This window comes from Oryctolagus cuniculus, chromosome 1, assembly GCF_964237555.1.
Source record: "Oryctolagus cuniculus chromosome 1, mOryCun1.1, whole genome shotgun sequence".
Taxonomy (NCBI): Eukaryota; Metazoa; Chordata; class Mammalia; order Lagomorpha; family Leporidae; genus Oryctolagus; species Oryctolagus cuniculus.
Genome location: NC_091432.1, coordinates 181,654,076 through 181,672,386, shown reverse-complemented (window position 1 = coordinate 181,672,386; position 18,311 = coordinate 181,654,076). Strand labels below are relative to the sequence as shown.

Sequence of the window (18,311 nt, the reverse complement as noted above, 5' to 3'; positions counted from 1 at the left end):
AGGGCAGGATATTTATAACAAGAAGACCTGGATTGGAGTAAGACTGGAAAAATACTAAGACAGAAGAAATGACGAGACCTTGAACATTCTTTCAATGGGACAAAACTGTTGAGAGAGCGCCCTTTGTCTTGAATCGCTGTTGCAAACAGAAACTCCAATGTTGAGTAAGCTCAGAACTCACCGGCTGCCATTGTGCAGGATACCAGGCTGGGGGGCAATTGAAGCGGTTACATGCTTGCACCGTGCTGGGCTTGGGCTGGTGACACAGCTCATCGGCTAGGATTACTGTTTCATTCAGCTCTCTGGAAAGTAGGTGGGAGCAGAAGACATCTCTGGTTTGCAGGCCAACCCCACAGGTAAGACTACATGGACTCCACTTGCCAATTTCCCACCTGAGAAGAAATCAGAGGAAAAGGACACCCTTAATGCCTGCGCAGAGAACATTTCTCATGAACTCAGGTGTTGCTAATAGAGTAAAAACTGAAGGCTGAAAATGTGGGAAGTTCCAGGCCAAGACTGACTAGGAATTATATCTTAAGCCTACAATCCAACCTCTTTTTCATGTTGTAGAGTTCATTAAGAATAAGTATAAGGGGGTGATAAAATGGGAAATCCAATTTTTACCCATAAAAATCAGAAACAATGGTCAGAACCACGTCTATTTTGAGGGAATGTAAAAACTTTATCAAAATAAAGGGAGTTATTTAAGACATAGGTTGAGTACTGAATAGTGGGCCTAAAAGAAGCATTTCTGCTAATTTCTCTGCCCCTATTCTTAACAAGAATGAAAAATATGTGCTTGTTTTTCTTCTGCTTCAGAGTGAAAGGTCATTGGCTCCAACTTCTTCAAACTTCCATTATAGCATAGAAATGTCTCTGTCTTTTGTATAAATATCATCACTGCCTGGGACTGGATAATGTAACGGACACAGAGGCTGCTAAATCGATCAGTCTTCTTGAGAGGAAATAATTGGAGAGAGTGGCTCATTATCTGGACGTAGATGTCAAATACACAAATGCGCTGAGTTCATGAATTGGCCAGTTCCAAACGATCACGTCTTGAGAAGTACATTTGTGGAGAGCTAAGGGCCTATAATAACAAGCCTACTGTATTTTCTTGTTGCAGGCTCCAAAATGGAAATGATAAGGACAAGGCTCAGTTGCATGAGCTCTCAGTCAGAAGCGTTCTCTAAAGATCAGTATTAGAAAGTTCTGTTTGCAATTGAAGTACAACGATTCTACAAATAGGAGTTAGCCAAGAAAAGCATGGAAGTAGATCCCTCTGCAGCTAGGTCTGCCTAACTTTTTGTAACCAGCCCAGAAAATTAGTTTAAAAATCTTTGGCCCTAATGATTTTCATCATATTGTGAAACAGACTGTAAAACTCTTTCTGGTCCTCTGATATGGAGCTCTTTTTCTAATCCTTTTCACTGTTTCCTTTAATCCACACTATGTTTATCCATACCTATCCCAAACTATTTTGTTATTTTCCATTATGGCCCATGGTTTTCTGGCTGTCTTAACACAAACTGTATTCCTAATTTGGAATACTTTTTTGCCCTTTTCATGTCATTCAAAATTTCTACATATTCAAATTTGATTCATGCTTAAAAGATCACATCCAAACCTGCTACAGACACGAAAATAATGTTTTTAACTGCATTACAGTTATTCTGCCTGTCAAGGGCCTGACATGAGTATATACCATCTAAGGTAGGGCCTGTGTGTGAGTCAGTTTCATTCACAGCACCTTCACAACATCATCTAGATAATGTATGTGGTTGATAACTTCCCAGCAAATGTGCAAATGGAAGGAACTTGTCATAGACGGCACTTTAACACATGATCTCAATTACTTCTAGAGAGACAGGCTCTGTTGATTTTCCTCATCTTACAGTCAAAGGCATCTGAGAATCCAAGAGGCTGATTTACCCAAGTACCCACAATTAATTAGTAGTGAATCCAGTATTCAAACTTTAGTGTATCTGGCCACAGCACCTTTATACTTCCTATTGTAGCAGGCTGTCTCCAGGAAATACTTCAAAAAAGTCTTCCACAAACATCCATAAAATGTTAAATGAATAGAAGAGGAAGCCTGAGTTGGTTGTATTTATTTTAGATCCTTGTGTGAATTTCTATAAATATATTGCCTTATTTTTAGCCCTATAGTGTGTGTTAAGTCCAAGCTTTAAAATGCTATAGTGCTATTGGTTTTATAAAATGTCTATGGTGGGAGTTTGGCACAGCAGTTAAAACTCCATGTGGGACACATCCCATCTCATATCAGAGTGTCTAGGTTCAAGTTTCAGCTCTGCTTCTGATTCCAATTTCCTCATCATTTGCATATTGGGAGGTAGCAAGTGATGGCTCAAATGTCTGGGTGTCTGTCACCCTTGTGTGGGACACCTGGATCAAGGTTTGGGCTTCTGGCTTTAGCTTGGTCCAGTCCTGGCTGTTGTGAGCATTTAGGGAGTGAATCAGATGATAGAAGATCTCTCTCTCTCTCAACCTCTCTCTCTCTCTTCTCTCTCTCTCCCCTTTGAAATAATGAAATATTTTTAAAAAGGATATTCATTACACAAGTGTTCATCAATAGATGAATTAATAAAAATCATGGTATATTTATACAATACTGTATACAACAATAAACTACAGCAACAATCAACAACATAGGCAAATATTTCAAACATAAACAAACACCAACATTCAATATTGTGAGTTTTCATTAATATAAGCTCAAAACCCCAAAATTTTCAGAAGTCAGGATGGTAGTTACTCTTGGTAGGTAGGAGTAGAAGAAGAGTGCAGGGAGCAGGGCTTCTGTAGTGTCACCTAGAACTGGGTGCTAGATCTGGGTCCTGGATGTAGAAAATCACCGAGCTGTACACATAGGATCTGTACTATTTATGTTTATGTTTCAAAAAAAAGCTCCCACCCCACTTTTAAGTGAAATACTAAAATGCTGTGTGTATAAAACAAAATTCAACAACCACACTCAATGCTAATGACCACAGTACACATGTCTCATAAATGTGGAGCTTCCTACATAGTGAAGGTTGTCCCAAGGTTAAGGCTTATCAGAGCAGAGACTATACATGCTCACTGCCTCCACCCCTGCTCCCACCTCTGGCAGATATTCAGCTCCCGGGACCCTCAAGCAGAGGCATTTTGGCAGCCATGAGTCCACTTGAACACTGCTCAGAGAAATTCACAAAACAGACATGTCTGCTTCCCCTGATAAAAGTACATTACATTCCCATGGAACAAGGTCAGCAGAAGCTATCTGTACATTAAGCACTGTGCTGATTCTGAGACAAAAATATTTTAATTAACTTAGGCCCAAAATGGGAAAGCAAAGAGACTCTCCCCTACTTTCTCTCCTGCACAGAGGCTACAATTCTGAGCCATGGGTCTGGGTGCTGATATCCCTTCCCTGTCTACTGTGCCTTTGACTGTTTCTCAGGGTGGGGTTTCAGGCCAGTAGGGGCCAGTCCAGGGGCAGATTAGTTGTTGCTGGAGGCCTCTGAGACACTTCCAGGCTTCCCTTTGGATTCTGGGACCTGGGTTCTACTTAAGTCCAGTGTGGAACATAGCAGCTCTGTCCTGGTGTCTTTTTGGATTCTCATCTTAGTTGGCTTTTACTCTTCATCTCCATTTAAAATGTTACTTCTTCATGGAGAAAACTCTTGATTGGGTAAAATTCACCCATTATAATGGATTCACTAACATTCCCTTTTTGGAAATTCTCAATGTACAGTGGTTCACCCTTATCCATGGTTTCACCTTCTGTGGTTTGTTACACATGGTCTACTGAAGTCCAACAATATTAAATGGCAAAACATAGAAATAAACAACTCATAAGTTTGAAATTGTGGAGCATTCTGAGTAGTGTGATAAAAATCTCATGCCATCTTGCTCTGTTCCCTCTGGGAGGTGAATCATCTCTATCCATCCATATATGCTACCTGCCCTTTAGCCACTTAGTAACCATCTCCATTACATGATTGACTGTGGTGGCACTGTAGTACTTGCATTCCAGTAATCATTACATAGTAGCCTAATGCTATATTACAACGCCTATGTACGGTTCACCTCATTTCAACTCGTCAAGGAGGCATTCTATCACCTCACATCATCACAGGAAGACTGAATAGAGTATAATTAGATATTTCAGAGAAAGAGTGTATGAGAATAACAGAGTCTGAGACTACAACTTTTAACTATAAAGTTTCGTTATAATTGTTATATTTTATTATCAGGTATTGTTGTTTATCTCTTAATGTGCTTGACTTGTAAATTGTACTTCATCATAAATATGTATAGGAAAAAACATTGTATAAATAGGATTCATTACTATCCATGGCTTTAGGAATCTACTGGGGGTCTTGGAATATACTCCCTGTGGATAGGACGAACTATTGTACTTGTAATCTGACTACCCCATTCTGTTGTTTGCTTGATAAGAGCAAGGGGTCATGTCTGTTTGGGTTTACTACTTGCTATGCATTGAATTGCAGCTCCTGTGTCTCCCAGAAAGATTAATTGGAGTTCTAACCCCTAGTACTCTAAAATGTGACTTTACCTAGAAACAGGATCATTGTAGATATAATCACTCAAGATAAGGTTGCACTAGAACACACTTAGTAGATCCATTATAACCAGTATTCTCATAAGAGGAGAGAGGCATACAATAGGGAGAACACCATCAGGGCAGTAGCAGAGACTGGAGTGATATAGCTACATGACAAGAAACACCAAGGAGTTGCAGCAAACACCAGAAGCTCTAAGAGGCCAGGAAGATTTTCTCCCATACAGATTTCAGAAGGAGTATGGTTCTAGGACACCCTGATTTTGCACCTGATTTTAGTTTTCAGATCTTTGAAACTGTGTGTTTTTTTTTAAAGATTTATTTATTAATTTGAAAGTCAGAGTTACAGAGGGAGATGGAGAGACAGAGAGATCTTCCATCTGCTGGTTCAATCCCCAGATGGGCACAATGGCCCGGGCTAGGTCAGGCCAAAGTCAGGAGCAGGAGCCAGGAGCCAGGAGCTTCATCTGGGTCTCCCACATGGGTGGCAGGGGCACAAACACTTGGGCCATCTTCTGCTTTTCCCAGACCATTAGCAGAGAGCCGGATGGGAAGTGGAGCAGCTGGGACATGAACCAGTGCCCATATGGGATGCTGGCATCACAGGTGGTAGCTTTACCTGCTATGCCACAATTTCAGTGATTTCTATAAAATTGTTTATGGTGGTTTGTTACAGTAGCCCTAGGAAACTATATACCACTTTAGCTTCAGTGTCTAGCACAAGGCTTGGAAAAATAGCAGATGCTGAGTAAGGATATGGTGACCCAAGTGCGTTGCATTCACAGAGAACACTGTATATGCCTTTGCATTAGCCATGTCACTGGTCAACATCTCAGCTCTGTTCTTTAAACAAGTTCTCATGCTCAATTTCAAAGTCCCAAAAACTCTTAACATCATAAAGTTTTTTTCAGTGTGGTAGAGACTTCTGGTGATGAAATCAGACCTGAATTAACTTGTATTTGATAGGCCATATCCTACTTTGTGTAAATATTTATACATTTCACTGAAGCAATATTAGTCATATTATAGTGTTTTCTCTAAGATGCTTCTAGGGGTGTTACACAATTTATGTCTTGGTAATCCCAACATTTTTCTAAAATATAAAAATAATCTGAATTCTGAACTATGTCTGGCCCAATAGTATTGGCTAAAAGGACCTTGTATAAGGAGAGTAGTAAACCTGATTGCTATGGTTTCTTTCAGCTTCTAGACTCCAGGTGTTTAGTTTCATGGTTGGGCTTTTGGCCAAAATGTTATGGAAATGCTGGTTTCCCCAAAATTCTTTTCTACACTGCTTTTTTTCCTCTGGCCCTTCTTCTCCATGTTCCTGTTCCTTCTGTCAAAACCTGTTTGCAGTAAAGGCTCTGCGAACTGACAGTTGCAGCTGATGCCCTGTACCTTCAAGTCTAGACCCTGTTCAGATCCTGAGCAATTAACTACAGACCAAGGGCAGGTAAGAGACAGAGGGTGACCCATCACCTTAATGGTTGAAACTAGTCTTGCTACAACTCTGGCCAGCTTCAGGTGTGTTTGGATTGGCCTGACAGAGGTAGATCAGAGACTTCAGACTTGGTTCCCTGATTCTTATGTTGTTCATTTGATAGCACTGGAGTTTTGACCAAAGTCCAGTCTACTCAATTGTGGTTCATCCAAGTCACTCTACTTGGATGTGGCTTTCCCATGGCGCTGGGATTGGCAGAGCACTCTTAGCCATAGCTGTAAGTTTAAGACAATAGCAATCTAGCTAACATCACACATGTTTGCCAATGATAATAGTAGTACTAACATCTATACAGCACTTAAATGAGCTGAATTCTGTGCTAGTTGCTTTAAATCCCCTTCACAGCCCCATGAGACAGATACTATTATCATTTTTATTATCTCAACAAGAAACTGAGGCCCAGATAATGCAAACCATGGCCCAGATGCTTGTTGCTGGATCCTACCCAGATACTGTCATATCCAAGTCTACCATGATTTGGACACAAGGGCATGGAGAATAAGGCTGCTGCTTATCATAGGGGCCAGCCTTCTAGATTTACAAGCCTCTGCTCTACACCACCTCAGCTTCATTTGCTGATGTTCCAGCAGGATCCAGGGATCCTAAGATGTCAGTTACATATATGAGCTTACTAAGTATGTCAACACTATGAAAGAGGTGGTCTAAGATTCCCCATTTTCCAGGGTGAGCAAACAGAGGCTCTGAGAGGTAAAGTAACCTGTCCAAATCACACAGTTAGCACACAAGAGAAATGGGGCACAAAGACGGGCAGCCTGGTTCCTGTATGCCTAATTATGATAGCGTATTGTCAACTAAGGCAGGATAATGAAACAAACTAGCTCTGAGTATCACATGCTAGGCCCCCTAGTGCTTATATGACAAATGACAAAATGATAGATCAATTTCTAAATAATAGAAATACACATTGACACTACCCAGGATCACACATACACTTGCAGTTATTATTTCTGTAAAGCAGCAGTGGTACTTGGCAGCCAGATGGGCAAGAGCAGAGTGTGGTCCCTTAAGGGACATGTTTGTTTTTGTAAAAGTAGCCATCAGAGTGAATATGGGCAATGAAGGGCACATGGTGGTTGGCCTTCTTAGCAGCTTGTGTTTATTTAGCTCCACAAAAGGAGGAGTTCTTGCCTTCCTTTGGACAAGGGCTTATTATGTGAGTTGCCAAGGTTTTTCTCTACCACTCTTTCAGAAAAGGTAATGACCGTTGCCTTCAGCAACTCTTTGTCTGTTGCTAGTATAAGTGCACATAATTTCTAATGGCAGACTCTCCCCTCCACACACTACCAAGCCCTGGAAACCTTCTCTGACCTTGGCTTTTGCCACTAAGTATGTTTGTTCCTTTGTGCAAAAATTTAAAATAGGTTTTCATTTGTAGGAAAAACACTCTTATAAACTTGAGCTACTCGTTAGAAGTAGTTCTTAAATTTGCATGTAACTCTCCAGTCTGACACTTCTTTCCAATATTTCTATCCTGTGTGTTTTTGACATCACCCAAAGATATTTATTTCCCTTAGAACGTGTCTGAGGTCAGGAAGTACACAAAAATTCAATAATAAATCAGGTACCACTGAGTGTGGCCAACTCTTGAAGAGATGGATACTGTCCAGGACTCATCCCCTTTCAGTTGCTTGGACTATTACTAGTGGCTCCCCATATATCTCCAAATTGCTTAGTTTCTAAGTGACCCACAGCCCATAGCTGCCAAAATTTCAGTCCCAGATGCAACCCTGGTTACTTTACTTCCTTGGAGTACAATCACCATTGAAGTCAGAGCTGTTTTCAATGGGGGTGAGAAGCCAGGATTTCCAGGGCTCAACTTTGGTTAAGTGCACACAGTGGGGTGATGGGACATTGCATGTCTGCAGCTGAACTTTTTAACTGGCTTTTTCTTTTTGCTCTTCCTTTTTCTGCTTTATAGGGGCTGAATTTTAGCATCAGGTTGGGTGGGGAGTGGCCCAATGGCACGAGACAGGGTTCAGCACTGGGCTGGGGTAGATGGAAGTCAAACATTCAGAAAGGATTGGACAAATATATAACTACATGAAAAATAATGTGAGCCAAATTTGTTACTGGCAGTGAAGGGAGTTATAAATATAGAAAGGAAAAAGACTAGAATAACTCTTTCAGAATTGGATTGGAATTGAGTGCAATGTGAACTCACAGTTTTAAGTAGACAGATACATCTAGATATATTAATGACTATAAATGAGTATGTAGACATATGTGTGCACTTGCATGTGCATGTACACACTCAGACACACAAACACACATAGGGCATGTCTTATCTCTCTCCACTAAAAGGCCTAGAAGCAATTACATCCTAGTAGTATCAAATATATCACATGCCCAGGTCTTGAGTTCTAAATGCCATTCTCTACTAAAAGGAACCTATTCCTATAGAAATGGCTGACTCCAGGTCAGGGGCTGAGAAAGTAAAAAATGAGCCAGGAATATTTTGTTGTATCAGAAAACTTGGGAAAGCTCAAAGAATCAAAGAATGGTAGAATATTATGTCAAAAGGGCATGGTCATATCAAAAAGGCTCTCATAAGCCATGTCTTGAAGAATTTGACAGTAGTGGATTTTAAACTTTTGAGTAAAGAAGAAATTCACAAATAGACAAGTTAATAATAAATGGATAAGAAAAGAAGGAGTTACCTAGTAGAATAACCTATTGATAATCTAGAAGGTGTTATTAGAATTTTGAAAGTTATTCTCATTACAGTAATTAGTTCAGGCAATATGAGCAATGAATACCCAATATGGTGGGTGAGATTCTGAAAAGGAACACAATATTTAGTTTGTATCTCATTATCTACCTGAGATATCTACCTCAAAAACTGTGTGTTGAAACTAAATTCCTAATGCAGCTATGTTGGGAGGTGGGGCCTTGTGTGAGGTGTTTAGGTCATGGAGAAATAACCTAAAGAATGGGTCAATGCTATTACAATAGGCTTGACAGAGACAGTTTGTCCCCTCTTTTGCTCTTCTACCTTCTTCCTATCAAGTGAAGATAGTTACCTTGAAAGTAGAGAGATGCCCTTATCAGGTGTCAGTGACTTGATCCTGGACTTTCTAGCTTCCAGGACTATAAGAAATAAAATCCTGTTCTTTTAAAAATACCAAGTCTGCAGTATTCTATTAAGGAAGTACAATCAGACTAAGGCATTCCCTCATATAATGCTTATTTGTTATTTACCATTCAGGGCAACATACTTATTAATTTTAGAGTGGAGAAATGTGACTAACATCATCTTAACCAAATGATAAGTTAACATTACCAGACATGGGAAGCATCACCATTGTCTATCTCCTTAGATGATGCACTAAAAAAATACAGAATGCTTCTGTGTTATTTATGTCAAATATTCTAAAATGAAGAAGAAATATCAAGCAAACCCAAACTGTGGGACATTTTACAAACTGATTGGCCTGGACTCTCAAAAAATGTCAACGATATGAAAGACAAAAATTACTGAGGAATTGTCACAGAGTGAAAGAATCTAAAAGAAATGACATGTCCATTAAAATGAATTGAAAAAAAGAAAGAAAGGACATTTCAATGCAAGACGTGATCCTGTACTGGATCCTGAACCTACAAAGAACCTGACTAGTTGGAAACATCTGAGTATAGTCTATAGACTAGATAGTTTTATCATTTTTTGATTTTGATGATTATACTATGGTTATATAGGACAGCATCCTTCTATCCTTCAGCTGATAATCATTGATGTGCTAAGGTGCAATTGGGTGTCATCTGAAATTATTTTTGAATAGCCCAAACATAGGGTCAAACATGAAGTGAAGGGTAAAAAGGAGCATAGTGTACTTTTGAAAATTTTTTAAGAAACGGAAATTGATTCAAAATAAGTGTTATAAAAAACATCAGTTGGCTGCCTGCCACCCATTAGCTATGCTCAACTCTTTTCATCTGCGATGTGCTTTGCAAAGAAGTTTCAAAATATCTTTCTGGTTTAATCTCAGCTTACCTGTATATCAGTTTTTTAAATTTATTTTTTAAGGAATACAAATTTCATAGGAACAACTTTAGGAACATAGCCACAGTGTCTTGGCTTTCCATGCCTGAAATGCTCACACAGGCTTTTCAGCCAGACCAGGAATACTTAAGGGCTGATTCTGAGGTCAGGTGTTACTTAAAGCAATTGTCATTCTATGAGTCTGCTGTGTGGACTGCTACCCCTGTTGGAACATTATCTCCTTTTTTTTTATTATTATTATTACCAGACACTTGATTCTATTTATATGATCACTTTAGCATTTAATCCTATCTGTAAGTTCATTTTAGACTTAATATGATCACTTTAACACTCAAGATAGCATTTTTATCACACAGTTTAATGGGATTTGGAGTCCCATGACAAGTTTTTAAACTGTACTCTTAGAAGTAAATTCTTAGGAATGTATTCATAGGCTGGTGCTGTGGCTCACTTGACTAATCCTCCACCTGCAGCGCTGGCACCCCAGGTTCTAGTACCAGTTGGGGCGCCAGATTTTGTCCTGGTTGCTCCTCTTCCAGTCCAACTCTCTGCTGTGGCCTGGGAAGGCAATGGAGGATGGCCCAAGTGCTTGGGCTCTGCACCCGCATGGGAGACCAGGAGGAAGCACCTGGCTCCTGACTTTGGATTGGTGCAGTGCGCCGGCCATAGCAGCCATTTGTGGGGTGAACCAACAGAAGGAAGACTTTCTCTCTCTCTCTGTCCAACTCTGCCTGTCAAAAAAAGAGGAATGTATACAGAACTATACAGTTTTATAGTTACAAACTTCTTCCTCCCTCTCTTATTCCCACTCTTATTTTTTAATGATATCCATCTTCAATTGACTTTATACACAATTAAGAGTTCAACAAATAGTATGATGAAAGACAAAATAAATCAAAAAACAGCAACAAAAAAAGAAACTGTTCCTTGATAGTCAAGACAACGGCCACTCAAGTTATCCCTTCTCAAATAAGTGCTCAGTCAGTTCTCACAGATCAGGAAGAATATATGGTATTTGTCCCTCTGGACTAGCTTATTTCACTAAGTATGATGTTTTCCAGATTCATCCATTTTGTTGCAAATGACTGTTTTTTTAACTGCTGTGTAGTATTCCCTAGTGTATATATCCCATAATTTCTTCATCCAGTCTTCGGTTGATGGGCATTTAGTTTGATTCCAGGTCTTAGCTATTGCGAATTGAGCTGCAATAAAATGGGGGTGCAGATAATTCTCTTATTTAGTGATTTCATTTCTCTTGGGTAAATTCCCAAGAGTGGGATAGCTGGGTTATATGGTAGGTCTATATTCAGATTTTTGAGGTACCTCCATACTGCCTTCCATAATGGCTTTACCAGTTTACATTCCCACCAACAGTGGATTAGCGTACCATTTTCCCCACATTGTCACCAGCATTTGTTGTTTGTTGATTTCCACATGAAAGCTATTCTAACTGTGATGAGGCAAAACGTCATTGTGCTTCTGATTTGTGTTTCTGTGACAGGTAGTGATCCTGAGCATTTTTTCATGTGTCTGTTGGCCCTTTGGATTTCCTCCCTTGAAAAATGTCAGTTTAAGTCCTTTGCGCATCTCTTAACTGGGCTGTATGCTTCGTTGTTGTGGAGCTTCTTGATCTTTTTGTATATTCTAGTTTTTTAATCTTTTTTCAGTTCCATTGTTTGCAGATAATTTTTCCCATTCTGTCATTGCTTCTTCACTTTTCTGTTGTTTCTTTTGCAGTATAGAGGCTTCTCAATTTGATGTAATCCTATTTGTTAATTTTGGCTTTCACTGCCTGTGCCTCTGGGGTCTTTTCCAAGAACTCCTTACCTATGCCAGTGTCTTGCAGGGTTTTCTCAATGTTCTCTAATAATTTGATGGTGTCAGGTCATAGATTTAGATCTTTAATCCATGTTGAGTGGGTTTTTGTGCAAGGTGCAAGGTAGGGGTCTTGCCTCATACTTCTGCATAAGGACATCCAGTTTTCCCAGCACCATTTGTTGAATAGACCATCCTTGCCCCAGGGATTGTTTTTAGCTCCTTGGTCAAATATAAGTTGGTTATAGATGCTTGGATTGATTTCTAGCATTTCTATTCTGATACATTGGTCTATCTCTCTGTTTTTGTTTTGATTATAACTGTCTTGTAGTATGTCTTGAAATCTGGTGTTGTGATGCCTCTGACTGTTTTTATTGTATAAGATTGCATTAGCTATTTGAGATCTCCCATGTCTCCATATGAATCTCAGATCATTTTTTTCTATATCTGGAAAGAATGTATTTGATATTTTGATTGGTATCACATTGAATCTGTAAATTGCTTTTGGTAGTATTGACATTTCAAAGATATTGATTCTTCTAATCCATGAACATGGAAGATTTTTCGATTTTTTAATGTCTTCTATTTATTTTCTAATGCTTTGTAATTCTCATCATGGAGATATTTGACATCTTTGGTTGAATCTATTCCAAGTTACTTGATTATTTTTGTGTAGCTATTGTGAATGGGATTTTATTTATTTATTTATTTATTTTTGAACAGGTAGATTTAGACAGTGAGAGACAGAGACAGAGAGAAAGGTCTTCCTTACATTGATTCACTCCCCAAATGGCCGCCATGGCCAGCACGCTGCGCCGATCTGAAGCTAGGAGCCAGGTGCTTCCTCCTGGTCTCCCATGTGGGTGCAGGGGCCCAAGTACCTGGACCATCCTCCATTGCCTTCCTGGGCCACAGCAGAGAGCTGGACTGGAAGAGGAGCAACCGGGCAAGAATCCGGCACCCCGACTGGGACTAGAACCCAGAGTGCCAGCACTGCAGGTGGAGGATTAGCCTAGTGAACCGTGGTGCTGGCTGGGATTGATTTTAAAACCTCAGTCTCAGCCTTGGTATTCTCTGTGTATACAAAGACTGTTGATTTTTGTGTATTGACTTTATATCCTGCTACTTTACCAAACTCTTCTATGAGTTCCAATAGTCTCTTAGTGGATTCTTTTGGATCCACTACATATAGAATCATGTCATCAGCAAATAGGGATAGTTTGACTTCCTCCTTCTCAATTTGTATCTCTTTGAATTCTTTTTCTTGCCTAATGGCTCTGGCTAAAACTTTCAGGGCTATATTGGATAGCAATGGTGAGAGTGGGCATCCTTGTTTGGTAACTGATCTCAGTGGGAATGCTTCCAAATTTTCCCCATTCAATTGGAAGCTGGTTGTTGGTTTGTCATCGATTGCTTTGATTGTGTTGAGGAATGTTCCTTCTATACCCAATTTACTTAGGGTTTTAATCATGAAATGGTGTTTTATTTTATCAAATGTTTTCTCTGCATCTATTGAGATAATCATATGGTTTTTGTTCTTCAGTTTGTTAATGTGATGTATCACATTGACTGATTTGCGAATGTTGAAGGACACTAAGGTTAAATCCCACTTGGTCTGGGTGGATGATCCTTCTGATGTGTTTTTGGATTCTATTGGCTAGAATTTTGTTAATGATTTTTGCATTTATGTTCATCAGGGAAATTTGTCTATTTCTCTTTCTCTGTTGCATCTTTTTCAGGTTTAGGAATTAAGGTGATGCTGGATTCACAGAAATAATTTGGGAGGATTTCTTCTTTCAATTGTTTTGAATAGCTTGAGAAGAATTGGAGTTCTCCTTTAAATGTCTGGTAGTATTCAGCAGTGAAGCCATCCAGTCCAGAGCTTTTCTTTGTTGTGAGGGCCTTTATTACTGATTCAATTTCCGTTTTGGTTATGGGTCTGTTTAGGTTTTCTATGTTTTCATGTCTCAACTTAGGTACGTTGTATGTGTTCAGGAATCTATCCATTTCTTCTAGGTTTCCCAATTTGTTGGAATAAATGGTGAAGATCTTTTCTGTTCATGTCTGTTAGGAGTTCTATGTGCTTCCTGTACTTGGATGTCACGTTCTCTATGAAAGCTATTCTCCAAATTGGGGAAGTTTTCTGTTATTATTTCACTAAAAAGGCCTTCTAATCCTTTCCCTCTTTCCATGCCTTCAGGAGCTCCTAGAACCAGTATGTTGGGTTGTTTGATAGTATCCTGTAGATTCCCAACAGTATTTTTTAGTTTTCTAATTTCCTCTTCTTGTCTTTCATTTTACTGTATAATTTCCTGTGTTTTGTCTTCTAAATTGGATATTCTTTCTTCTGCTTCACAGATTCTTTGTTAAGGCTTTCCCCTGCATTTTTTATTTGTCTATTGAATTACTCATTTCATTTTGATTTATCTTTAAGATCTAAATTTCATGGGAGAAATTTTCTTTCATGTCATGTACGGATTTCAGTAGTCATGCATTTGCTTCTGATTACATCTATGTAATCTTATGATCAATTTCTTGAATTCCATCTCTGGCATTTCCTCAATATCATCATCTTCACAATCTAGTATTGAATGCTGTGTTCTTTGGGGGTGTCATGTTGTCTTCCTTATTCTTGTTTCTTGAATACGTACGTTTGTTATTTGGCATTTGTGGAGACACTTGTTGATGTCTTCTTTGTTTCTTCTCTGTGGTGGCTTTTATCCTTGTACTATGCATCTATTGATAAAGTAGAATGTCTGCTTTCAGAGAATATCCAGAGGCATGTGGTAGGTGTGGCCAGGGAGCTCTGTTCATTTCTCCAGTGTGAAGGGCATGTCTAAGGTGACACACACCCAGGTTTGGCATGGTAAATCTCTTTTTTTTTTTCTTCTTTTTAATCAGAACGGAAGTTTATTCTGCTCAGCTGAGTTCCTCTCCTCAAAAAGAGACCAGTGCCAGAGCATTAGCCCCAGTGGGTATAATATTTGTTCTGCCCCAAGGACCACACAAAGGATCTGTACAGTCCTCAGTGTAAGCTCAGATTCCCCAGTAATTTCTCTTACCAAGTAACCAGGAAGCCCTGAGCATGTGGAGTCTCCCACAATGGCTGCCCAAAGTCCCAGCCACACCATGAGTCCTCCCACATAGCATCAATTTTTTTCACAGTCCCTGCACACAAGCCTCCCACAGACACAAGCACCTGGCTCCCTGTTAGTTTTCCCAACCAGAATCAGGGGTTTCCACTCTACTGGTTGTTGGGTGTGGACATGAGCTGGCACAGCTGTTAGGTATGTCCAAAATGGCACCCGTTCTATCAGCTTGTTACAGGATGCCATTGTAAGGTAATTGGGGAGAGAGAAATGTGTCCTTCCTTTTTTTCTCCTCTAGTTTGGCAGGTACACTATCCCCAGTGGGGCTCCAAAATGGGTTTTCTCCAAGCTCTTCCTGCAGATTTATAACCATTGGATTGGGCTGCTGTCTTCTGGTCTCACCTCACTCGCCAAGCTGGAGCATGGGCTCTTTGGCTACTGGAGTCCTGAATTGTGGGTGTCCACGCCCTCCACATAGGTCCACTTTGTCCCTCTAATTTGCATAGAGTTTCCTCCGCCATTTTTTTCCTAGCTCTTCCGAGAGACTGCACTCTCTCCATTTTAATTTTTTTTGGACAGGCAGAGTTAGACAGTGAGAGAGAGAGAGACAGAGAGAAAGGTCTTCCTTTTCCCGTTGGTTCACCCCCAAGTGGCTGCTATAGCTGGTGTGTTGCGGCCGGCACGCTATGCTGATCCGAAGCCAGGAGCCAGGTGCTTCCTTCTGGTCTCCCATGTAGGTGCAGGGTCCAAGGACCTGGGCCATCCTCCACTGTACTCCTGGGCCACAGCAGAGAGCTGGACTGGAAGAGGAGCAACCATGACAGAATCCAGCACCCCAAAAGGGACTCGAACCCGGGGTGCCGGCGCTGCAGGCAGAGGATTAGCCTAGTGAGCCATGGCGCCGGCCTCTCCACTTTTTTTAAAACTATCATCTCCTAGACTAGAGCAGTAAGCTCCTTCCCTACTCCACCATCTTGGAAGCTCTCTGTACATTAGTTTTGCATTTTCTGTCTCTAACTGGCAAACGTCTCTGCCTTCAGGTTGAATATTAAACACGCCCCTTCTTTATGAACACTCTTCTGGTATCCCTCCCCACCACATGGAGATAGTCCTGTAGCCTGCTGTCTCTTTCCTCCTGATGGCATTCTCTTCATGCAGACTCACCTCCACTACACTGCAGTGATTTCTTTACTTGCCAATCTCCCTCATTAGACTACAGCTCCATGAAACAGCAAAGACCTTGACTTACTTGTTTCAACACTGCCAGCACCTGCTGCAGTATCTGCAGCATTTGCCCAGGGAGGCATCATGGCATAATATAGACTTGCATGAACAGCATTCAGGTTGTTTATAAATGAATTGTACTCTGCCAATCACTAGTTGAATAATCCTGGGAAATTTATTTAACAATTCACTATATTTGAAATGAAAACACTAATAGAACTTACTTCCCATGGTTGCTACAAGGTTTCAGCAAGAATCTCTTTGTATAAGATCTAAAAGCAAAGTGCCTGGTACAGACAGAGGGAACCCTAAACATTAGACATGGACTGTTATTACTGAGTACTCAGTGAATATTTTTTTGAGTGAATGAATGGTTATTTTGAAGAGAAAAGTTAAATGAGCAGAGTGAGGGGGCTTCCTGGAGTGGGTCACAGAAAACAGCACAGTTTATGCAGCCTGAGGGCAAAGGCATGTGTGACATGCCCAACTCAACCTATTTAAGCATTCACAGTCAAGACTGTGACAGATACAAAGGAAATGAGAACCATGTTCCAGATACTTTCAACACAGATGGGGAGACTTAGCAAATACCCGGGAGACACAGCAAACAATGTCAGGTCTTAGTGATAGCTAATTGCTAAACCAATTTACTAACACATGTAGACTGCCGTTAAGTACAGAAGACATGCTGAATGGCACTTATGACTGATCACAGCTCCCAGTGACTGTTGGTCTGTGGTATCCCCCCTAATCTGCCAACCATGAAATAAACAAGCAGGTATCATCATTCCCATTTTATAGATAAGCATGCTGAAGCTCAGAGAAACTAGCAATTTCCCCAAAGTTGGAATAGGAACTCAGGCTATGTCTACCCTCTTCAGTCACAGGGAGGGAAAGGAGAGGTGAATTCTGAGGCAAGATTAGAAAAAAGTTATCTGCAGCAATAACAGGTGGATCTGCTACCCTTCACATACAACTGCAGTATTTTAGGAAGCACCATAAAGGGGCTCAAAAAAAGAGACTAAGGTAGATATTAGACATCATCAAGTAAAAGTATGTTTGAAGGGTGAAATTAATCAAAAGCATATATGATAAGTAGCATCATGAGAATCAAAGTTATCTATAAAACACTAACTTGCTTAGTTCAGGAAACAGGAGATAGAGCCAGGCTTCTCTTGGAGTTTAACCTGCTTGGCATGAGGTTTTGGCTCCATAAAAATATAAAATAGTTATGGTCAAGAGAACCCAACACCTGAAGTGGCAAAGCACTCATTTCCACTTGAAAAATGTGTGGGCAAAGTGAATGTTTTAGCTGTGCCAACTTGTCTCTCCTTCCAAATTATGTTTAAAAGAAAATAAGTCAATCAAGGTTATCAACATTACAGATGGCACTTGTCAAGGCTTTTTGCTATTTTCTAGATTAATGAACAGCTGTTGATGTAAAAGTAATGTAGCAAGATACACATTTACCACTTTGTGACTATCATGCCACTGCCTCTGCATCTGCTTCCTTCATGGAACACAGCAGACCCAATTATGCAAGGTATTGTCAGCATTCGCTCAGCCACATACACTTCTCTAGCATATCTCACTGTCTCCAAATACCCACATGGTCGCTTACCTATTCCCAGCTTGATTTGGTAACAAATACCAAACTCTGATTCCTATTTTTTGATCACCCAGGCTTCCAGGTGATATTACATTAACATATGACAGAATGTCTTATTATTCAGCTGTAAAAAGAATGAGATCCTATCATTCTGGAATATGGATGAGCCTGGAGGACATTATGTTAAGTAAAATAAGTCAGATGTGGGGAGACTGATACCACATGTTCTCACTTACACGCAGAAGCCAGATACACTGGTCTCATAGAAGTAGAGCGTAGAGTAATGGTTACCAGAGGCTGGGCAGGATATGCGTGTGGGGCGAGGGGGGGTGGCAAGATGGGTACAATTGGATAGGAGGAATAACTTCCTGTGTTTTCTAGCACAATGGGATAACCATGGCTGATAACAATTTCATAATGGGGAGTAGAAAGAAAAATGTTTGATGTGATGGATAGTCCCGTTATCA

The 18,311-nt window shown here is 40.2% G+C and overlaps 1 protein-coding gene across 6 annotated transcripts in view; it reads right to left on the bottom strand.

Moving 5' to 3' along the window:
* The window catches only part of ADAMTSL1 (ADAMTS like 1), a 1,062,044-nt gene that overhangs the window by 160,999 nt on the left and 882,734 nt on the right, over positions 1-18,311 (bottom strand). For all 6 annotated transcript variants that reach the window (XM_008254434.4, XM_008254437.4, XM_008254438.4 and 3 more), the window contains one exon: positions 182-392. In XM_008254434.4, coding sequence (XP_008252656.3) covers positions 182-392 — 211 coding nt within the window. The remainder of the gene's footprint in view (positions 1-181; positions 393-18,311) is intronic.